The sequence below is a fragment of the Chaetura pelagica genome, unplaced genomic scaffold (assembly GCF_000747805.2).
Source record: "Chaetura pelagica isolate M959 unplaced genomic scaffold, ChaPel_1.0 scaffold418, whole genome shotgun sequence".
NCBI classification, from domain to species: domain Eukaryota; kingdom Metazoa; phylum Chordata; class Aves; order Apodiformes; family Apodidae; genus Chaetura; species Chaetura pelagica.
In genome coordinates this window covers 69,116-92,265 of record NW_009954232.1, presented here as the reverse complement: position 1 = coordinate 92,265, position 23,150 = coordinate 69,116, and the positions used below count along the sequence as shown (strand labels likewise).

The 23,150-nt window shown below is 37.7% G+C and overlaps 1 protein-coding gene across 1 annotated transcript in view; it reads right to left on the bottom strand.

The window, feature by feature from the left end:
* TRDMT1 (tRNA aspartic acid methyltransferase 1) overlaps positions 1–23,150 on the bottom strand; it is a 31,546-nt gene that overhangs the window by 5,252 nt on the left and 3,144 nt on the right. Inside the window, exons 3-9 of the mRNA XM_010003615.1 lie at positions 14,796–14,905; positions 13,042–13,118; positions 11,797–11,868; positions 8,119–8,184; positions 6,926–6,995; positions 4,331–4,414; positions 3,493–3,863 (exon numbers count right to left, since the gene is read on the bottom strand). Of these exons, the coding sequence (XP_010001917.1) occupies positions 3,493–3,863; positions 4,331–4,414; positions 6,926–6,995; positions 8,119–8,184; positions 11,797–11,868; positions 13,042–13,118; positions 14,796–14,905 (850 nt within the window). The remainder of the gene's footprint in view (positions 1–3,492; positions 3,864–4,330; positions 4,415–6,925; positions 6,996–8,118; positions 8,185–11,796; positions 11,869–13,041; positions 13,119–14,795; positions 14,906–23,150) is intronic.

The window sequence follows — 23,150 nt, the reverse complement described above, 5'->3', positions numbered from 1 at the left end:
TCAGGTTTAACTTTTGGATGCTTGTGGATTTTCCACAGAGGGAAGGGTTGGGGGATGCCCAGGCGTCTATGCAGAGTGGAAGACAGACAGAAAAAAAAATAAATCTAACTTAACAGTAAGCAAATTTACATTCTAAAACTGTATGATAGCTTTTTTAGATCTTTGTGGCTGACTGTAGAACATGTCTACTCTGTAGTCTCTTCCAGGCTATAATTTAAGTATAATTATGGGCTTTCAGAAACATGCTCTGCTGGTCTAGCTCTGAATGTGTTCACATGTCCTGAACAGAAAGAAACTGAGTCAAGTCAAGAGACAGCACTTGCACAGTGGAACAGCTTCAGAAGATCCCCTGCATTAGAAGGATGTGGTTTGCATCAATCAGTAACAGCTATTATTCTCTTGCTCTACCTGTAAAGTCAGTTACAAAGGTCTTCTGCTGTACTTGGGGCCCATTCTAAAGCAAGGCACTGAAAAAATTTTTGTTTCAAGCCATTCCAATTCTGTAATGGATATAGTAAGTCTTCCTTCAGAACAGACACAATGACCTAGCATGGGTCAATCTTGAGAGTTTCTTATTAAGTTGGAAAAGTTTTGAGTAGTTCTGCCAACATCAGTGAGAGCAGCACCCGTTTTAAAATAAAGTGCTTGCAAATCTAACTTAGGTTCAGAACAAAAGGCCCTACACACTGATGCAGATTAAAAACACATGGAATTGAACTGTATTGTAAATACATCATGTTTAGTTTAATACTGAAAATGCAACATGTTTAACAGTGTAACACACAAAGCACTGAGGAATCCTGATCTTCCTCCTATATAGCATCTGATTGTATTTCAGATGTATCTGAGCCAAAATAAGTAAGATATATTTCAAAACGGTTTTATTGGAGGGAATGAATCTTCTAATAGGATCCACATTGTATTAAACACATCAGTTTAAGTAACTGGCACTAGAATACAAAACTCCTCACAAAAAAAAATCCCGTTGGTGTACAAGTGGTTTGGAGGCTGGGGGTGTTTTACGCAGTGGGTTTTTTAACACAAATGTGGGCAGATGGCCAATGTCAGCTGGATTATTATTATTACTACTGCTGCTGACTGCAGAAAAATTAACATTCCTAACTTTGACTCAGAGAATAATTAAATATGTGAATTTTTGTCACAGTAAAAAATTATGAATTGATTTTCTGACATTATATTACCAGTTATAATAAAAGACACTGGCTTAAGAAATTACACTCTTCAATTTTCATCTGACTCCTGGTATTTTCTCCCTCTAGTTCTGTAAGCTTTTAAAAAACCTTTTAAATTCACACACATAAGATATTATTTCTGTGTTATTACTAACAAAAAGGTAACTTCCACAATGCCAGAGAGAGTTTCTGTAACTAACATTAGTAATGTTTTAGAAGGTAGTGCTTCTTTTGTCAATAGCATATTAAGAATATACAAGTAATTCCAGAATTATTATATCTAAAGAAGTAGTTTTCTACAACAGTAGTTCTGTCCTTTAAAATGGAAAACTTCCTCTCACCACTTCAGTCACCACAAACATACTCCTAAGTGAAACCACGGCATCTGTAGTCTTGAATTTAGCAATCCCTTCCAATTACTTAGCAGTCCAAAGTCCAAAGGGAACAAAGGATCATGTGCTTGATCTCTCATGCACCACAGGCCATTACATTTTGCCCTATACTGCACCAAAGCCTTTCAGAAGAAAGAGTGGTATGACAAAGGCAGAAGGGCAAAAACCACTGATGAAGTATTGGTGTTTGAGGTCCCTGAATTAGCAAGGACTGAAGAAGGCATACTTGGATTACCCTCATCACACAAACCTTGCTGGAAATATCTTAAGACTAATCAGAACTCGGGGAAATTTTTCTCCCAGTCTCAAAGCTGATGATCAGAACGACTTGTAAGAAAGACGCCAGAAAGGCATCTCAGCAGAGAGATTCTCTGTACTATTTGGAGTGCTGTTTTGCTCCATTCAGTGTCCTCTATCCTAGACCTCATGTTTCAGAGAAAAATAAGAACTCTTAGAACACATACAGCGGCAACTTGTTCTTTGCCTCAGAAAGTGACGTGGGTGAAGCCTGAGATGTAATTATAATCTTCCTCTTAACGCAAAGCTGTAAATGACATGAACACATTGAGAACGATGTTGGAAAACTTCCTTCCCAAAGGCTCTCACAAATGGGAATGAAGATGGTAAATCAGATTTCTACATTTTGAGCCAAGAATTATCTGGTCTGGCTCCTCCCATATCAGCAGAAAATAGTTACGTTCTGTGTCAGATTTCCCACCACTATATATAAAGAATTCATATTAACTCCTCAGGAGCCTCCATCAGTGTGATGTGATAAACATGACCACAAACTACCATGGCATATTCTAGCACAAGCACAAGTGTCCAATTTATTTCTGATGACACTTAAGGCATACATGAGATACACAGGAGATCATTCTGGCCTAAGGTTTTCATTTGACTACTCCAGTTATGAAACAGATCCAACAAGATGCTGACTTCCTCACAACTCAAAAGACTGAGGGCACAAGAGGTGTATGTCAATGAGAGCTGGGGGAAGGACTTTCCTGCTGCATAAATTTTGAATGTTTTAAATTCTCTCCTCAGCTTTTGGTTTAAAAAAGTTGAAATCACAAAATCTGCAGGAATGCTGTCAATCTAGCAGTCTAATTTCTACTAATTAAAAAAGTTTTAATTATTTTTAAGTCAACAACTAGGCAATTTTGTTTAAACATTCTGAGAATTTGAAAAAATCCCTGAACACTCTAATGGGAAAAATTCACAGATACTAACATTTTCCACAAAATTCCAGGCTCCAGCCAGCCTTTTCCAATACAAATGCATTCAATGGAAAAACACCTGACCAGTTATCTGTGGGGTTTCAGAACATTCAACAACTTCTGGCAGTCAAAATTGCAGTGTACAAATCAGAAAACTACTAGATAGAAAAGCACTGATGTTCTGCTCCATCAAATATGATTTGATTTGCGACAACTTAACTGTTTTTATGACATATGGCCAATCCACAGCTATTCTGACCTACGCAGCTGAAAAATCCAAGAAATCAATAAAATGTACAGTGGAGACAATTTTAATGAGGAATGGATCTGTCATGCATGACACTTTGTAAATTGATTGAGCAATACAAAAAAAATTCATTAATGAATCAGTATTATACCAGTCTATTGGAACCATATTTCCGCAGGGTAATTAAGCTTCGGTGAAGGTCAACAACAAATGGCACTGTCTTTTGTGAATGCCTTTTTGCAGTGGGCACATGATGTCCTGCCAGATTCTCATGCTGGCATTCCACTGGACCAGGAAGCACACTATATAAGGATTATTTTTTTTTTCAGAGGCCTGTGGGTTTTTTTTTATGAAATAGCTCTCCTTGTTTTACATTACAGAAGCAAAAACACTTAAAATTTCAGGACGTGATTCAGCAAGACATCCTCTTTGCAACTTACCCTTTTGTAAAGCATGTGGATCTCCGGCAGGTGGGTTTAACAATGTCTAACAAGAAAGCATAGCGCAATAAGGACTTTGGTGGTAAGGAATACTGACTCATTTCTTCACTTTCCTCTTCCAAGAAATCTTTTAGCATTTGAATAGAGGAATCATTGTCCTGACTATATTTCCTTTCCATTTCTTCTACTGTTTCAAGCTTAAAAAGAAAAGCCCCTTTTGATAAATTCTTCTTGCTTCTACAATCAGGACCAATGTTTAGATCCATAGTCTTCTCTTCAGAAGACAAGGAAGAACTAGCTCCACCCACTTTGTCAGCAGCCTTTTCCTCACATAAGCCTTGTAGATCCTGATCTGGGAATCTTGTTAAAACCTAGGAAGAAATTGTGGGGAAAAAAAATATTCAAGAACTCTATTTGATAAACAACTTGACAGCAGACTCTAAGCAAGTAAGAGATGCTCAGAATAAAAAAAGTAACCATTCAACGTTATTTTCATCAAGATTTCAAAAAATGTTAGCATCACAATTTACTAACCTACCAACAGGAAATAACTGACTTTGCAAAATTAACTTTCCAAGGGCAAAAAAAAGGCAGCAGAATGCATTGTTTTCTAACCCACTACCAGCCACTGCCCCCTAACTGTTTAAAGCCATTTAGGACACTGGCACGCATTTTTAGAAATCTCAGCATCCAGGCCAAAAGAAAAGGGACACAATTTAACTCCTCTGTTGATACCACTTGTCCCTCTCTCTATTCATCAACACACACCACTAAACCAAAAATTCAACACTCAGTCCTCATGAAACAAAGCCAATTCAAGCAACACTGACAGACTCACCTGACCAGGAGCTTGAAAAGAAAATGGTTCTTCGTGAAGCTTTGCAATTAGAAAATACCGCATCCTAGAATTGGGAATGCCAAGCTGTAAGCAAAATCCACAAGCCTTTAGTCCATGTGATAGAGAGAAGTGGTGTATAGTGTCATTCAAGTTATCTACCACTATATACAGTAATAGAACTATGCCACACTTATATCCTAAACAAGTAACTTTCACGCCCAGGTATTCTCAAGGAAACAAGCAGGCAATTATTTTTTGTACCTCATGTTTTTTACTTTCTGTGTGTATGAACAGAAATGTAAAGAAACTTTTATGTGAGGTAAGAAAAATGGCATGCAGCACAACTTCTTTGGACAGGTACTACCTGTTTTCTAGAAAATAAGAAAAAAGTAACCTCACTGCCTTTTTCAACAAAGAATTTATAAGACAATGGAAAATTAAACAAATGCACCACAACTGGACAACTGGTTTTCAAGCCACCCTCCATCAGTTTTCTCAGATTTATACAGGACTACACCAATTCCATTTAGTCTTGTACAATCTGAACTCCCTCTCAACTCTTTTCCAGTTGCCAGGGAAACATGCAAACAAAGCTCCTCCTCCCAAAAATGACACAGTCACATTTTCTGTGCTGGGAAATTCACAGGCATCAGCACTTCTGGAGCAATGAGGTTCCTGCAGGGAAAACTACCTTCCTCATCATGATGTAAATTCATGACTTCTTGAAAAACATCAAATGGCAGTGAAGCAATATGGGACCAGGATCTGAGCAATAACAGCAGTATGTTGTTATGAGTATAATCTCGCCAGGGTTGTAAAGAGCAGTAGGAAAACCTTCTATATGGTATGTTGGGGATAAAAGGACAACCAAGGATAATGTAGGATGTTGAGAAGGCTGAGGTTCTCAATGACTCCTCTGCATCAGTCTTCTCTGGCAAGTGCTCCAGCCTCATCGCAAAGGCCACAGCAGGTGAAAGCAGAGACTGGGAGAATGAAACAAAAATGGAAAAAAGGGAACATAGCCCCTATTTTTAAAAAGGGGAAAAAGGAAGACCCAGGGAACTGTAAGCCAGTCAGTCTCACCTCTGTGCCCAGCAAGATCATGGAACAGATCCTCCTGGAAAATCTGCTAAGACACATGGAAAATAAGGAGCTGACTGGTGACAGCCAACATGGCTTCACTTAAGGGCAAATCGTATCTGACCACTTGGGTGGCCTCCTATGACAAGGATACAGAGATGATGGAAGGTGGCAGAGAAACTGACGTCATCTACCTGGATTTGTGCAAAGCCTTCGATACTGTGCCACACAACATTCTGGTATCCAAACTGACAAGGCATGAATTTGACAGATGGACCACTCGGTGGAAAAGTAACTGGCTGGATGGCCACACCCAGAGAGTTGTGGTCAATGGTTCAGTGTCCAAGTGGAGGCAAGTGACGAGTGGTGCTCCTTAGGGGTCAGTACTGGGACCAGTGCTATTCAACATCTTTGTTGGAGACTTGGACAGTGGAATTGAGTGTATCCTCAGCAAGTTTGCTCCCAATACCAAGCTGTGTGATGTGGTTGACACCCTAGAGGGAAGGGATGGCACCCAGAGGGACCCTGACAGGCTGGAGAGGTGGGCCAATGCCTCATGAAGTTCAACAAGGCCAAGTGCAAGGTCCTGCACCTGGGTCGGCACAACCCCAGGCACAAATACAGGCTGGGGGGAGAATGGATAGAGAGCAGTCCTGAGGAGGACTTGGGGGGTGGTAGTAGATGAGAAGCTCAACATGAGTATGTGCTGGAGCCCAGAGAGCCAACTCCATCCTGGGCTGCATCAAAAGAAATGTGGTCAGCAGGGCCAGGGAAGTGATTCTGCCCCTCTACTCTGCTCTGGTGAGATTCCACCTGGAGTACTGTGTACAGCTCTGGTGCCCTCAGCACAGGAAAGACATGGAGCTGTTGGAGAGGGTGCAGAGAAGGGACATGAAGATGGCCAAAGGGCTGGAGCACCTCTGCTATGAAGACAGGTTGAGGGAGTTGAGGCTATCCTGCCTGGAGAAGAGAAGGTTCCAGGGAGACCTTAAAGTGTCCTTCCAGTACTTGAAGGGAGCCTACAGGAAGGCTGGGGAAGGGCTTTTCACCAGAGAGGGCAGTAATAGGACAAGGTTTTAGTAATAGGACAATAGTTTTAAACTGAGAGTATACTTACGTTAGACATCAGAAAGAAATTCTTCACCATGAGGGTAGTATGGCACTGAAATAGGTTGCCCAGGGACACCATGGAAGCCGCTTCCCTGAAGGTGTTTAACACCACGTTGGATGAGGCTTTATTCTGTCTAGTGTAGTGTGAGGTCTCTCTGGTCATAGTAGGGAGGTTGGAACCTGATGATCTTTAAGGTCCCTTCCAACCTTAACCATTCTATGAATCTATGATTATGCCAGTATACTGATGAGAAATCAAAAGTCATGCCAGATGGCTTTCTCATTCAGAGGAATATCTTCAGCTCTAGGCAGGACTGTCTTTTTCTAATACAGTAATTTTCAAATGTTCTTAGACTTGGTGCAGTCTGAACAATTAAATAATATTAGAGCTATTTCAGTACTCACACAGGTTGGAGACAAGAGAAATTCTTGATATTTAAATCCACATGTTTCTAGTGTTCGTACAAGTTCACTTCTGGCAGTAAGAAGAATCAACAATTAGTCCTTCAAACAACCTTTATCTTTTTTATCCTGAATAAAAACACATTAAATACAGGACCTTAGGTACCATGATATTCAGCATATTCAGTGAAAGAAGCGGACAGAGAATTACAGATATGAAATAATAAATTTTTTTAACTTGAGAAGACAACATAGAAAATTCAATGTTACTGTAGCTAAAAAAATACTATTACACATACAGGTACCTCACATCCAGTTTCGTTCAAACTCCCCCTCAAAAAACGTCCCACCTCTAGGACAGTACTTACAGTGTGTCAACCAGGAAAATAATCAGAGAGCAAGACATTCTCTTTATTGTACATTATAGAACAGGAGATTAAAATCACTACAAACAGCTCACTACCTCCCTGTGTTCACATACATGGCATGAGCTAAGCCGAACCCAGCTGCCTGCCATATTCATTAAGGAGCATTGGATGCCGCGTGGCTGCTCTCTTGTTGCTTTAAAGAATGCTGTAGAAAGATCCAGCTCTGTTCCAGTAAAAAATGAGATGGAAGACCACAATATCTGCTTTGCCCACAAGAAAAGACAATGCTCCTGATGTCATTAGGTAACCTTACTGACAACTTCCCTCTTCCACATTTCAGACAAAGATTTTATACAGTCTTCACACTATATTTCTGGATCATATGATGGCAACCCTGGATCAGTGATAATCTACTGTCAACAAAGCTACTGAAGAAAGCTCCTATGCTGTACTGTGGTCTTAACAAAAGATACCATGAGGTCCTGTCATGGATAAAATACTCAAACCTCTGCATGATACACCTAGTTATTTTTCTATGAAAATTAATATTGATCCTTTCTATGGGTCACGAAATTATCAAATAAAATAAATGGAATCAACTTGTTATATTTTATCTGCTTAGAGAAACAAATAGTTGTTTAGCAAGTTCCTTTCAAAACTTAGTATTTTCACTCCGAAAATAAAACAGTATTTTTAGCACACAACTGCCAGCTGTCCCATCTCACTCCATTTTGTTAACTTCAATTTTAGGATATAAAAATTCTGCCTTCCTCTTCTGAAGAACATGTCCTTTACTGGAAACTAAAACCTGCATAAATTACACTTTACCTTGCAGAAGACGATTCAAATCCTTTAACATTTTCTAAAAGTAGGTATTTTGGAAGCTTTTGGAGCCTATGAGAAAAAAAGAAAAAAGGAATCAACAAGTCAGAGTTACAAGATGTAAACTTAATTTTATTCATCCACAGATTTGTTTGGCTATGTGCAAGATCAAAGTATTTCCACATTATTCTAGCTGCTAAAGTTTAGCATCCTTAGAAAAATGCACCTCAACTCTCACAGTTGCCTAGATCAAATCATTCCCAACTAAATTAAAAATGTGGACTGCTGATAATTACAAAAACCAACAAAACCCATTTATGTTCAGATGGGCTGCTGTATCCCATGCACGTGCTTCTGAAATTGCTTACCGCTGTTCATTTCCCAAAGCACAATACTGATATTCAACAGACTGAGTTTGTCATAGGAAAGATAATTTCTGGGAGGAAAAAATCACTATTTAGCCATGGAACAAAAAACTTTTTGTTTAAGTGCTGAAAACCAAAATCAAAGTGTCCCATCAACTTCAGGGATAACACAGCAAAACCAGTATTTATCTAATTGCTTTAAGAAATATAGCATGTTTAGAGCTCAAACTGTAGATCCTATCAGTTTTCTATATTTTACTTTTTCATTTTGATGGAGGGAGTGAAGTGCCTGAGGTTTAGAAAGATCAGTGCAGTGGTCTGGAAACAGATTCATTCCAAGAACAGCATGTTCATTCTCTGGAGAAAGGAACATGCCCAAGTTGTGCCAGGGACCATTCTAACAATTTTGGAGCATACATGATTCAGATTCAAGTCTCTGGGAACATTCCCTGGCACTGATTAATTCTCTAGTAAGCCTAATGTAGACAGGGTATGTCTGTCACACACAGTGGGATGTCAGAACAGCATACAGAAACGGGACACTAATGCCGTCAGACATCAGCTCTGTGCTTATTTGTCAATAAGTGACTTTGGACTTCCACTGGTGCAAATCACAGCAGAATTTTTTTCATCACATTCCTGACTACCATCAGTTAAAGGCAATCACATGAAGCATTAAAGAACTAAAGCATTTCACAAGAAATTGGAAAACATACAAGATACTATGCCAAATAAAAAAATAAAACTAAAAATAATAGTGAAAAAAAAATACTAAACTGAAAAAGCAGCATCAGCCAAATTCCCTGCAGATGAATGGGAAACATATCCATTGGCATGTGTACCCACACTTAACATCATCATCACCTACTATGAAACTTGTTTTTAAAGTAATGAATACAGAACATAGCCTAAATGCAAGAGCTCACACAGGATCAACAGATCACAAGGTGAGTAATCACTGTACAAAGAGTATGTGTTAAGTACTTGGCAGGTATTAACATTACTAATGTGTCTGTAAAAGCAGCACTTTGACATCTTAGTGTTAGATTGCCCTGAGTTATGGCTTAGACACAATAAGCAGACAGTATCTGGACCATTCAGGTCAGACTGTCAGCTGGATGTTCCAAGTTTTAAAAGGCTAAACATAAGGTAGAACAACCAAGGGATGAAAAATTATTTTATAGTTTCTGTAAACTGAATGCATGCTGTACCAATTTAGAATGCAAAGTGATAATTTCTATATTAGGAATTTCCCTTTTTTGGGCTGAATTACTCCATACTCAATGTCTGGCAAGCATGTCATATCCAAAAAAAAATGCACAAACACTATCTCAGTAAAACATAATCTATTGGAACTGAGCAACTCTGCACAAGCCATCATCTTGAACATATTTCAGACTGCTTACAGCAAGTACAGCCTAGAGAAACAACCTGCCCAAGGGAGATAAGGGACACCAGCAGGGGTGTTGAGATAAAGTGCCACAGCCAAGCCTAGCTCCTTTGCATCATCCTGATGAAAAACATGTGTCGAAAGCTTTGGTTTTGAGAAGGAAAAGCTTCTGCCCTTTACCCAGTTAAGCCCACAGCAACCAGGAAGCAACATTTCCATGTTAATGCACTAGTGTCCTCAAAGCAGCCAGCTTCTTAAGTGTGTCTCAGTAGAACTGAAAGGAATACTGAGGTCAGGATTCCCTTAAGGATAAGGAAGGCGCTAATATTTTGATAAATTATTAACTTACACACTATCTGCTGGTTTTAATTTATCATTTTGAAAGGTCAGTCTGGTGGACTGAGTTACATTCCTTGTTCGAGAAAACACATCCTTCGCAACTTTTGGAACCCCCCGTTATCTCCCTGCTTTTGTATCTCTGCTAGTTGTGGAGGACTAATAATAATATTTCTTTTTACCTATTAATTGTCTAGCTTACTAGGCTAAAGAATCTGTGTTGTGCTCTGTTTTGTTTTTCTGCCACAGATTTTCTAGGCTCTTTTGAGTGTGTTCTCTATCTACTGATGAAAAAGGCAAAGGGGTAGTTCCATTTTATGTTGCTGGCTGCAAAAAAGTTGCTTCTGGAAGATGAAGACCCTTTTCTCTCAGTGTTAGCAACAGTTTGAAAGAAAGGCAAAAAAACCAAAAACACAACCCACCAAACAAACCACACACCAAAAAACCCCAACAAACAAACAAACAAACAAAAATACAACAGACAAAAAAATAGTAACTAAGACAGACAAATCTCCCTTCATCTTCCTCCAATTCTGACAGCAAGACTCACCAAAGAAGAAATATATAAACAGCTGTCCCAGTCTCCAGCAGAAGCAGGACTGTTAGGAACAGTAAATGAATTCTCAGATTCATGCCAGCTGGTGTCCAATAGACATCTCAATCCTGAAGCAGAGATTTCTGCTGGATGATCTCCCTGAGCAATTGCTTGCTCCACTTCCCCATGAAAGATTGCTACAGTGGTATGCATCTCTTCCCAAAAAAAGACTATAAGCATTACTTGGAGCTTATTTTTAACACTCTCAGTAAGAACAATTTAGGTCAGCAAAAACTGATTTGCTTGGATTTACTGTTTCAAAATTTAAGGCATAAATAATCCAAATAATTATGGCTATTTTATTAGGAACTGGGGTCTCATGGGCCAAAAATGACAGATCAACAGAAAGACAAGGGCACTGTTCAGACAGTGCAGTGCTATTTGAATTCCTTAGTATTACTACTTAAAACAAGAGATTGTACTACAAGCCCAAAATACACAAGCTACCTCAAGATACCTAGAAGCAGCACCAAAAAGAAAGAATAGACACTTCAAGAACAAAGGGGACAGAAGATGTCTTGTATTATGCTGTCAATAATACATATAAAAACGTTACCTATTCAAAAGGTGACTGAACATTGAATCAAAGCTTTTTAAACTTCGTATTTCAAACAATTTTTATGTTTCCATGGTGTCCATTAGCAAACTATTATATTACCTTCTCCTGCTTCTACATACAGTCAATGAAGTTTCATGTTGAACTGAAAATATACAACTAAATTTTTTTCATTTATGCTATAGCTACAATTTAAACAGACATACACTAAAAAGAAAACCGGATAATGAAAGCATATACTGTAACTATGAAATTATAATGGCATTGATAAAATACCAGTATTTATAAATTATACATCAAAATGTGAACACAAACAAGCAATGCAACATAATACTAGCAGTATCCCTGTAAAACATTCTAGATTGCTTGTCTTGCTGAAATATCAAAAGAACTACACAGTTACAACAAAGGTTTAAGAGCTGAGATAAAAGTTCATTTATACCTTGGGAGAATATCAAGGATATAGAGAAAGCTCTTTGTCCGTGGATCAGATACATCACCCTGCAGGCCAATTCTAAGAAAGAATAATGAAAAAGCTGAATATTACTCAGAGCAGACTGACATTTGACTTACACTTTTCTACAGAATGCTAACACTTCTTGCTTTGAGTCTCAAAAAGGGATTCTGGAAAAGCATCATGTATAGACATGAAGAGCGGCTCAGAGAGGCAGTGTCCTAAGGACTGAAAGAGTGGCCCTGGAATCCACTAGCTCACAGTGAAGTTAAAATTGAAGCATTTGGTAATGAAATTCACCCTGCAGTGTGCAAACTGTTTAGCATTCTGGTCTTGTCCAGCAAACCCCTTGAATACACTTGGCTCTGAAAGAACAAAAAAAACCACTGGGTTCCTGGGAATATCCTGCTATTTTACATTAAATATATTAAATTATTTCTATGAAGCAAAGCCCAGTTCCCATCATTTGGCCCCATGTGAATAACTTTGTAACCAATATTGTAACATTAAATTGGACAGCTCATGTAGGTTTAAAAATTATAATGTAAGATTGAGGCTTGTGTTCTCCTAATTTATACTTCATTACTTTACATGAGTAGTTACTAGAATCTTGTCTCCACCAGCCACTGCTGTCAAACAATATGAATTTGAAACTAATCTGACAAAGAACATCTCAGGAAACTCACTATTCACTTCTTAATAAATATACTTGATTAATTAGTATTCCTCTATATCTTCCACAAAATAATTTTGAAATCATCATCCTCCTAGTCTTGGCTAAAACAGAAACATTCCTCAGAATTACCTATTTGTGTGCACATATAATTTCAAAGTACAAATAAAACCAAATAATACTTGTAGTCCAAGGCAGAAGTGAGATATTCCAGTCCTCCTCCAGTGCCCCCAGAAAAGATTAGATTGATATCTAAAGAGAAAGGAAGCACCCCCGAACAGCAAAATCTTTTAATTTCTCAGAGGAACAATGCAGTATTCAAAACAGGTGTTGTAAGAAGCTTAATTGATTTAAACTGAATTACATGATCAATAATTAAGATTCAAATTGCTGCATTCCACTTTTAGTAAACATCACAGTGAAAAGAGCTACAACATTTTTGCTTAGGAAGAGAAAGACAACACAGATGAATCACACATAGTGTCACTCTTGAAAACATTTCTCCTTTAACAGTCCATACTGTAGGAACTGCACTTTTCTCCAATGTGTGCTTTATCTACCTTGTAAATGGCTGACAGGGAGGACTCATCAAAACCATATCAAAAGATAATCTGTCAAATTCTTTCAGTGTTATGCCCTGAATAAAAAAAGAAAAAATAGAAGAATGGTGAGTGTTGCTAATTGTATGAAACTCTAAAGTAATCTTCCAGATCAAACTATTTCCTCTTACTTCCACTGCATGCTTCATCTAGCAAAAAATCACCTAATCTCCCATTTGACCTAATTGCTTCAATTTTTTTCTACCTTGGCAAACCATACAATACAAATACACATTAATTACTTTGAATATGAATCAAAACCACTAACAGTGTTGGGATCTACACATAATCTTGAAGTTTTTAATCTACTGGTTCTTTCAGAAGAGTTGTGTAGTGGTCCTTTGAGTAGATCACATAAAAATACTGACCAGTTGCTTCCACCCCTCCTCCAAACACAGTATTATTATTCAGATATGAAGTCTTTGTACATCAAAACCAATATTAACATATTAAAAATGGCTTGAAAAATTAGATCTTCTTGAAAGACAAAATATCTGAACAGAAGTTCTCAGATCACTCAGGTGTTAACATGATAGTTTTTACAGGTCCAGACTGTGGGGTTTAACTCTTGAGCTCATTGCCAACACATCCTGTGAAGTTTACTTCATTCTAGTTTTCGGTCAGTAAAAATCCCTCAAAGATATACAACTGAAAGCTTTAATCTGTAAAAATATTTCTGTTCAGAGAAGAAAGAATGTGGCATGAATTAATTACACAGGTATAAGTTCCTCTAGACTAAATTTTAACCAACACTGGGAGGATAAAATATTAATGGGTCAAGAGGACAGAAAAAGGATAATGATCACGGAGCGATGTGCTGGACAAAGAAATCACTGCCTTACATATTTTAAGGGATATCTATATATCAAATGTAATATAATTGCTCACAGATACTAGATAAAAGCTGGGGGTTTTTTTCCAATAAATTCAAAGACTGTCTTGCTGCTCTTATCTACTATGAGGAAACATATGCAAGCATTCATCTTCTTTTACCTGTATAAAACAGTAAGCTATCATTTAGTTGATTTTTATCGAGTGCTGAATAAGCATTTAACCTTTAGTCATCTATTTACTTCTTACTTAATTTGATGTATCTTTTACTGTCATGTTGTAAAACTGTAAAAGAAGATAAAGAAGTATACAGAATTTTCTATCTAAATCCAGGCAAAATTACATGCCTAGTTTGCCCCTCAATTATTAAAACAGAATCAAATTTTACCTAGTCTTTCCTCAAGTAATTTGGAAAAGGCACAGAATTCCTAAAACATTTGATCTATTGATCCCACAAAAAATTGCAGGACTGTCCCATCTGATATAATTTATTGTGTTTTACTGAGCTCAACTTTAACAACAAAATGGAGGCATGCCTCCAAGTGATTTAATTAAATTCTTTAAAAATAGATGAAAATATTTTCTCAATCTAAACCTATGATTTTTGTCATTCCTTTCTAGGTGGTAAGCATTCCTATTGACATTTATGTAACATTTCTTGATGCAGCAGCCAGGACTTTCAGGAAATTTACTCGCTGCAGTGTGAGCATTCCTCTAACTTCAACAAGCAACCACAGCAACAGAATGCAAAGTTACTGTAAAACTGATATATTTATGACAACATAAATTAAATCCTTTTGTTTATCTTTTTATTAATAAGGACAGTGAAGACAACTTGCTTCTACAAATGCCAGACTAGAGTAAAAAAGACATTCATTACTCACCTCAATTGTCTTTGCCCATAATGGTGTGCTGGGAAAGTTGTGCTTATAAACTTCATTGGCAAGAGTGTTCACATCAACAGCAGCAACAACTTCTGCAAATGTGCAGCTTTCTAAAATTAAAGAAAGAATTTGAAAACTGTAGCTTCTCTTTACTATTCTTGGAAAAATGCATTTGTTCAGTTGCCTTACAGCTACACCCAAAAATAAAAGGGAAATTACATTATCAAATTCTGTTGTCTTGCCTTTAAAATTTCATATGAAAAACATACTGTGTTTCTAATTGTAGGGCCAATACTTCCCTTCCTTATACATCCAAAAACGGAAGCTAACTGCTCACTTCATAATTTGTAGATGCAGTCATGCACAAACTCCAAGCAGAGCATATCTCTACAGCATTCCCACCTGCACCCAGCTAGTTTCTGTGGCCACCAAGTTCCTTAGCTATAGCAACACAGTCTGGGTCAGCCTGCCAAGCCCCATTGCCACCACCTGAGCCTCTCCAGCCTATAACAACTTACAGGAACTAAATGTGTTATTTTAGAAGCATACTACTTCTCATTGTGAATAAATGGGACCAATATATATGTTTGAGCTACATCTACTCTTACAATAAAACTTGAACAAGTTGTCTGAAAAACATTTGAGCTTCTATTCCAATAAAACCTTGGGCCTTGAACCCAACCACTGCCTTCTTTGAGTCCAAGGTCCCCAAAATAACAAATGCTTTGTAGGACATTTGCCAGCTCCTCTTCTCTTGATATCAAAGGAAGTATTTCTGGACACTTAGACGTGGCATTGAAAAGAATAGAGCACAGTGTAACAAACCTACTGATAGCTAAAATCCTGAGGGAAAAAATACACTAAGAAGAATGTAAACAAGCAACAGTTAATTTATAGAGAAACAGAACAATAGCTTCTGCAGAAGCTAAGGACAGAAAAACAACAGTGGTTAATCCACTGCTCATCATGTCACACTATTTATTATTACTAACCACAATACCTTCAAGCGAGGCTTTTTATTCTGGAAGATAGGCTGTGGTCACCATTAGAGCCACAGGCAGAAAACAGTGACTGTACTTCCTGATATACAGGACCAATTTCAACCACCAGGAAATTTACGTTATGGTCACCATTACAGAAGTCCCAGATGAAACACGGGCGACCAACAAAAAATTCTGTAAACCAAAAAAGAAACAAGGCGAATAACCACATGCCTTGGAGTAGTCTCACAACATGGTCAAGTAACACATTAACAAATGACCTTATCAGACATCTCACAAACTACTGCTAGTCAGCTAATTATTTACAGTTTGAAAGGATAAAAAACCAGCTATGATGATCCCATGGATTTAATTTTAAGTGAGACAGTTATCACTCATTTCTTACCTATCAGGTTTTCAAGGCCATCTTATTCAAAACTAAGATGAAAGGAAAATCCAAGTATTGGAAAGATTGTAGCAGATGTTTTAACAAAGATCAGCCTGGTTCTCCTGGGTTTACTTGGTACAATAGAGGGCAGAAAAGATAGGAGTTTCACAAGAAAAAGATTTACTGACAGCCACCCACTAAGGATCAACATACAAATCACTATTTCTGGTCACTGTTTTGGCATTTTGACAAGAAATTGTAACCAAAGTATTAAATACAGGTGTATCCACGAGGACAACAGAATGACTACACCTGAGGTCACAGAACAGGTATGTTAACACTGACATCTAGTGTGAAAAGAACGGTGCCTTAGCAGCCTGACTTGATATATAAGCATATTCAAGAACCAACACTTTCATCTTCCTAAAACAAAGCTGTTAACAGTTAGGTAATGAGAACTAATTTCAAGTACTATTTAAAAGACTGCTTTTCTCATCTATTCTTCTAGTTTCTAAAACATTTTTTCCTGACAAGCTCATCCTCACTGTGTGTTCCAAGCTCTCCAGAAGAAAATAAATACATAAATAAAATAACATCAAATTATTATCTAAATTAACATATAGTTTAAAAATTACAATTGGAATAGCAGGCAGGCTGCTTTATCTCACAACACATGATTCAGACTCTCATCCTTTTAACTAACATCAATCCAATCTCTCCCTGTACACATAGAAGAAAAAGAAGCACTGGGGATTTGCATCAAGGGACTTCACAGGCCCAAATGCCTGGAAACACTGAAAGAAAGCACATAGCCAGTAGTAATTGATTGAATCCCTTGCAATACAATGTTGAGTCAAAAGCAGGGGTGTAAGTCATGGAAAAGGGACAGGGACTTTTCCTGAACTGTTCCATCTGACATCCTCTCTTCACAATTCGAAGACCTGATAATTTTTTCAAAGTTTCTCTTCCTTTTCACTTGAAAGCCAAAGCTGTGGCTCACTTGGGAGTTCCTGTTACAGAACAGACACCCTCTAAAAGCTGATTAAGCCTATTTGTGTGGAAATACTCTGGAAATGCATGAAGGAGATCTGGCAGACAAGCAGATCTCACACATCCAACCTAACAAAGAAAAGCTTGTATAAATTTCAAACAATGTGAAAATGAAACTTTTTAAAAGAGTTTCTTCTCCTGAAATTTCAACAACTTCTATGTCAAACTGTGATATTGTTTTATTATTGCAATTATATTTACTACTTGATAATGACTGTAGGAACGCATAATTAAAAAGACTAAAAGCAGAATCTAAAAAAAGCAAACAGAATCAAGACTGTGTTTAACTACTCCCACTGACAAAAAGCACAAAAGCAACTCACGAACATGAAAAAGCCCCTGAATTGCTGACTGAGTGAGATGTTAAATCAACTCCCCAAAATATCACACAGAACCACAGCACAGAAAAAGATGCAGCTCTGGAGACTTTTTTTTTCTCAAACAAGTACATCCAATTTTCAAAATGCAGCCATTTAAGAGAATTAAAGCAGAAAACAAATTTTATACAGACTAATGAAAAAGCAATACACATTTTTTCAAGTGAAACCAAGTAGCTGCTGGAATACTTGATTTGCAATATTCTTCAACACCACAGTTTTTTAACCAAGGCTTTACGTTTCTGAACCAGATGTTGTAGCTCAAAGGGAAACCACAAACACAATGGGGAAGTTAGCGAGGGAGCTGCTATGACTTGTTTTTAGGCAGATTAGATTGCAATATTCTCCTCCCTTAGCTGAAAGCAGGTGAACTCAAATTTGTATCATCCTGTTAAGAAATTACCGATTTTGCAGTTGACTCTCAAAACCTCTAGCAGAAATTCTTTAGCTGTTATTTGAATTGCCTAAGGAGACAGCAATCAAACTTTAGGTCTCAATTCTCTATTTTGTCGTACACACAATGCTCACAAGCCATGTCAGCTAAGTGGCAGTCACTCAAGCGAAAGGGACAGGGCTGCAATGACTGGAAGGTGTGGCGTTTAAAACAAAGGAACACAGGATGCATGGATTAGCTTCTGATTTGGAAAAAAAACAAACCCGAAGGGTGTCGTGCTCAAACGCCAACAGTAAAATTTCTGACATTAAAATATATGTCCTTTTCCTCTTCAGAATCGATTCCTTTGTCATGTGTTTCCAGCAGGCCTTAAAATTAACATAGATCTATTTATATTCACCACTGTACTTTTGTAATAGAACCATCAATGTCAGCAGAGCACATGAAATACATGGTGCTACACCAAGGGCAGAGCCTGGTGGTTCTCTGCATACTGGAAAAATCAGAGGCAGAACAATTATCTATGCTAACAGGTATATGGAAACGGATGGGAAAAGGAAGATTAGTCACATGTTTTTTTCTGTCCTGTTTCCTTTTAAAACAGAGAGTAAAGATTTTATTTAGGAGCTGTCAACTCTAGGCTGAAAAGATTAGGCTGAACTGTCCATGGCTACAGTCAACAGGACTATCAGTAAACTTGATACTTGCTTCCTGCAGGATATCTGGCAACTTTTTTCATTGCTCTGTTTGTATAGTGTTTGTTCATGTTCAGTTATATAAACTATGCAAATTTACATTTTAGAACAACTGGTACCATCCTATGCTACAAAGGGCTATATTTTAGAGAAGCATTACATAAAAGTGAGTTTTGGTGTAAAACCTTGCACAAATCAGCAATATTTTTGTCTTGCATTGTGCTGAATCCTAAACCTGCTTGCCAGTTTTGTCTTGTCACCTTTGCCTCTCCCTCTGCGATCACTATGCTCTGTGTAACTGTGCACACCAGCTTATTATGCTGTGCAATTCACAGAGGTAATCAAATAAAATTAGTAAACAGAGATGACAGAGGGCAAAATACCTCAAATTCTTACTGTGTAAAATTGAAATACCACAACTGTAGAGGAAAAACATCACCAACTTTATGATTGCAAAATTACAGTATTTTTAAAAATTTGTCCATTCATGTTTCACTCACAGAGACTTTTTTCAGTGACCTGGCAGATTACTGATGCTTGTGGTGGAGACCTCAGAAGGATTTTTCATGGGAAAACTGTCTAAATTAATAAGCCAGTTTAAGTTTGTTTTGGTTGGGAATGGGGAAGGGCAGGCTGTTTGATAGAAAATTGTTAAAGAAATAGATTGGTAGATACAGATTTTCTAAAAATAAAACACTTCTATAAATCCTGCAAAGTTTGGAGCACAGGGTGGGAAGAAGGAAAAAATGCACTCCCATCTCTTAGCTGCCTCATCTTTCAAAAGTGTGAATATGAACAGACTTACTCACTTCTGACCTTAATCAAGCTCATCTTTCTAAATGATAACTTTTTGCATGTCTTTGCTGTTAAGCTTAAAATACTATTATAGAGCATTCAAAATATAAAGCTATAAATCCTGCATATGCTGAATTATCTACAGCTGAAGTACCAACATAGAACTAGATAATCTCCCTAATACTTCTTTTCAGTTTTGGACTGAAATCTAAGTTCAAGAACAGCCTTCTTTTTACCATCAAAAAGCACCTGATTCAATTTTATACTAGTAACTTCTACATACTATTAATAAAGAAATACTTGTAAGAGAGTATTAGCTTCCTTGACTTTATTAAAATTCAATTATTTCTCACTGTAGGCAAGGACAATCTCAAAACCAATTGAATATTACTTGGTGCCAAATACATTCTAGCTGCCAAAACAATGAACATCCTCATCCTGCAAGCTCAAGAATTTGCTGTCCTAAAACTAAATTTAAGAGATATCACAGCCAAAAAGGGCTTCATGGTAAAAAAGGCAGTGTCAGATTTCCTGGAAAATGCCTATTTGCCAGTTGAAAACACTGGCAGTTTCACTGAAGAGTAGAAAGTTGGATCAGCTCTGCTAAACATAACTGGCCAAAAAACTGGCTACCTAGCACAGCCAGGAACACTGAGCCAGAACTTGCCAGAGCTGCAGAATCCCTTCTGTAGAACAAGTAGCATTCCTGGGGTGCTGCCACTGAAGTACTCTATGTTCTCTCTCTTTTCTGCCTGTTCCTATTATTTTTCCTGGCTCTAAAGATTCACCAGAAACCATACCAAGAAAATAAAGTATTACATATAATCTCTTGTGTATCTGGTTTATGAAAGCATTGGCAAAACGGAGGACTTTATTTTATGCTTCATTTTTCTATGAAAAAAAAACACAACAGCTTCTACTATTTCCATACTTGATTTAAATGGAAGATACCAAGCAATCTGCCATTTGCTAAATGATGTAAAAAAAAATTATGGGAAACATTTTCCAATAGCACGGTTTCATGTAGACATGTAGGCCTAAAACACATAAGAAACCCTGTCACTATATACAAAAAGCGCTTACAAAGGAACAGTCACTTTTTTGTTTGATTTCCAAGTGAAAACAAACACTGAATTTTCCCTTGCCTTGACTTCATTCCTGTATAAATTGTATAAGAAAACTGAATCCAGATGTCTAAGAAACTTAAACAGATAAAACAACACAAAGGATCAAAATTAATATATGAGTATTCCTGAATGTAATTCAGTTCATCAAAACCAGTTTTACTTAATGATCTGTCATTAAATACTTAATTCAGTTCAAATTGCATAAACCCCTTTTTATTCAAATTGCCTGATTATTAGTTTTAACAATACTCAAAACAGCATTCTCAGCTAGAAGTGTACCATTTGGACTTTTTCCAAGAAAATACCATGACTACAGGCTGAAACCTTCCTAGAAGCTTCCTAGAAAAATAAGCACCCAGATTTGAATAAAAGTCATACCAGCTGTAATGCAAACAGCATTCTATCTATCTGCTTTGCAAATTTCAATTTATATGTAACCGTTTACTACTAAGGCCATTTACACAGACAATAATGAAAGTCTCCTCTTACACAAAGTCCCTTCATCTGCTTTGGCTGGTACCACCACAAAAGAAATTCTCTCTTACTCTTCATACGAACTGCTATTTCTTCTGTCAAGAAGAAATTCTATGAGCTCAGAATAACAGAATTTACAACACACCATGACACTGATGCATTTGTTCAGCAAATTCAGAAACAATCAGCTTGAAAATAAATTTACCCTTCCAGGAAAACATACAAAGGTTTTGGTTAATTCACAGAATTGTCATGGCTGGAAAGGACCTCTGAGATAACCAAGTCCAAGCATCAACACAAAAAAACCCACAAACCAGCAAAAACAACCACACACACCCCACCAGAAAACACCCACCAAAAAAAGCCCCTACAACCCTGATCACTACAGCATGCCCTAAGTGCCACATCTACGTGTTTCTTGAATTCCTTCACCCTCCAAACTACATCTTACTAATGTGATGTATGTTCTCAAGCTTCATATGTACGTTAACTATCTAATGGATACAAGTTTACAGTATTCTGATAATCTTCAAAGGCTGCATTCCCAATATTCCCATTATTTCAAGTATTCTGTTGTGTTCCATATATAACATCTGTCATTACAGTTTATTAACAATTACAGAACATTACCAAAGACTCACAAGACACCTATTATTATGTTAAGAGCAGAGTTAGGTAAGATTCAGTAGGGATTTGTTACGCACATATACACAGCAACACATGACAAATGGCGGAGTGAAGGACTGTGGTGTAGGCTAAGATTCAGGTAACATATTCTATGAAAATATGGAAATCGTCCACAACATGTAGATAGTACCCTTTAACTTCAGAAACTAGACTACAAGAAAAGCAGAGTATTACTCTTAGTTATATAAACAATACACAATGTCTAACACCTTATTTTCATTTCACGGAGACTCCAAAATCTGCAGTTCCATATAAAGCTATATTTTGCTCTTAATAATCTAAGATTGTGTCTGGAAATAAAGAAAATGTACCCTTACAAGAGGTAGTTAGAATTATTTACAGTAACAATGTAGGTACCAGGTACCTATTTCCGTATGTCATGTATTTTCACCTATTATACAAACATAAAACACATGTACACATTCAAGTAAAAATTAGTGGGGAAAAAGCCACACTGCAAACTGCATATTTTAAGTTAATAAACAATGCTAAATGTATTCTACTCTGTAAGCATAACCTGAAATTACACAGCTCACTGGAAAATTAACAAGCTAAGTTTTCACCTGATGTTTTTACAGAAATGCTCTATGTTGTACAGCAGAAGGGCTGTTAGTGATTATTAAGGCGCACGTATTCAAATAAGTGTAGTTACAATTATTATGGTGGTTCTCTTAAATTATAGAAAATGTTGTTGAAATCTGTACTTTCAAATAACAAGGCCCAGAGTACCTTACAAAGTAGATCAACAGCCCTGGCTCAATTATTTTTAGTTGGGGAAGTTAAGCCACAGAGTCTGCAGGACTTGCTTAAGGCCACCCAGGCCATGCTTTAATAATACAGGAAATTGAGCTCCAGGGTTCTTTGTACCAGAAAAAAACCTCACCTGGACACATGGTTTAGCATGAACTCTCTATAAGAGTTTTTACATTTAGAAAATGTTACGACAGACCCATTTGTAGATCACGTATCAGCTATTCACCTAACTATGTGCCATGAAAACCAAGTCTGCGTGTACACCTATAGGATACTCTGCCTAATTTGATTATCATCCTGCGCATCTGCATGATCCTGACCCCATCTGCAGCAGGGGGTTGTCAGCAAAAGACATAGCGTGTTTACGAAGACAAAATCTCACCCGGCCTGAAGCAGGACCGAGGATCCCCAATCTCTACCCCAGGCACCCGGTGCCACCCAGCCCATCACCAGCGCTCTGGGGCAGCGCTCAGTTCACCCCACAGACCCCAACGCGAACCCATCAGCAGCAGCCCCCGCTGCCAGGCCCTCGCAGCCCGCCCCGCGCAGCCCCCGACACCAGCCCCGGGACCCCCGGCTCCCTCCGCACCAACCCCGCCACAGGGACGCTTCCTGGCCCTGCAGAGCGGAGGCTT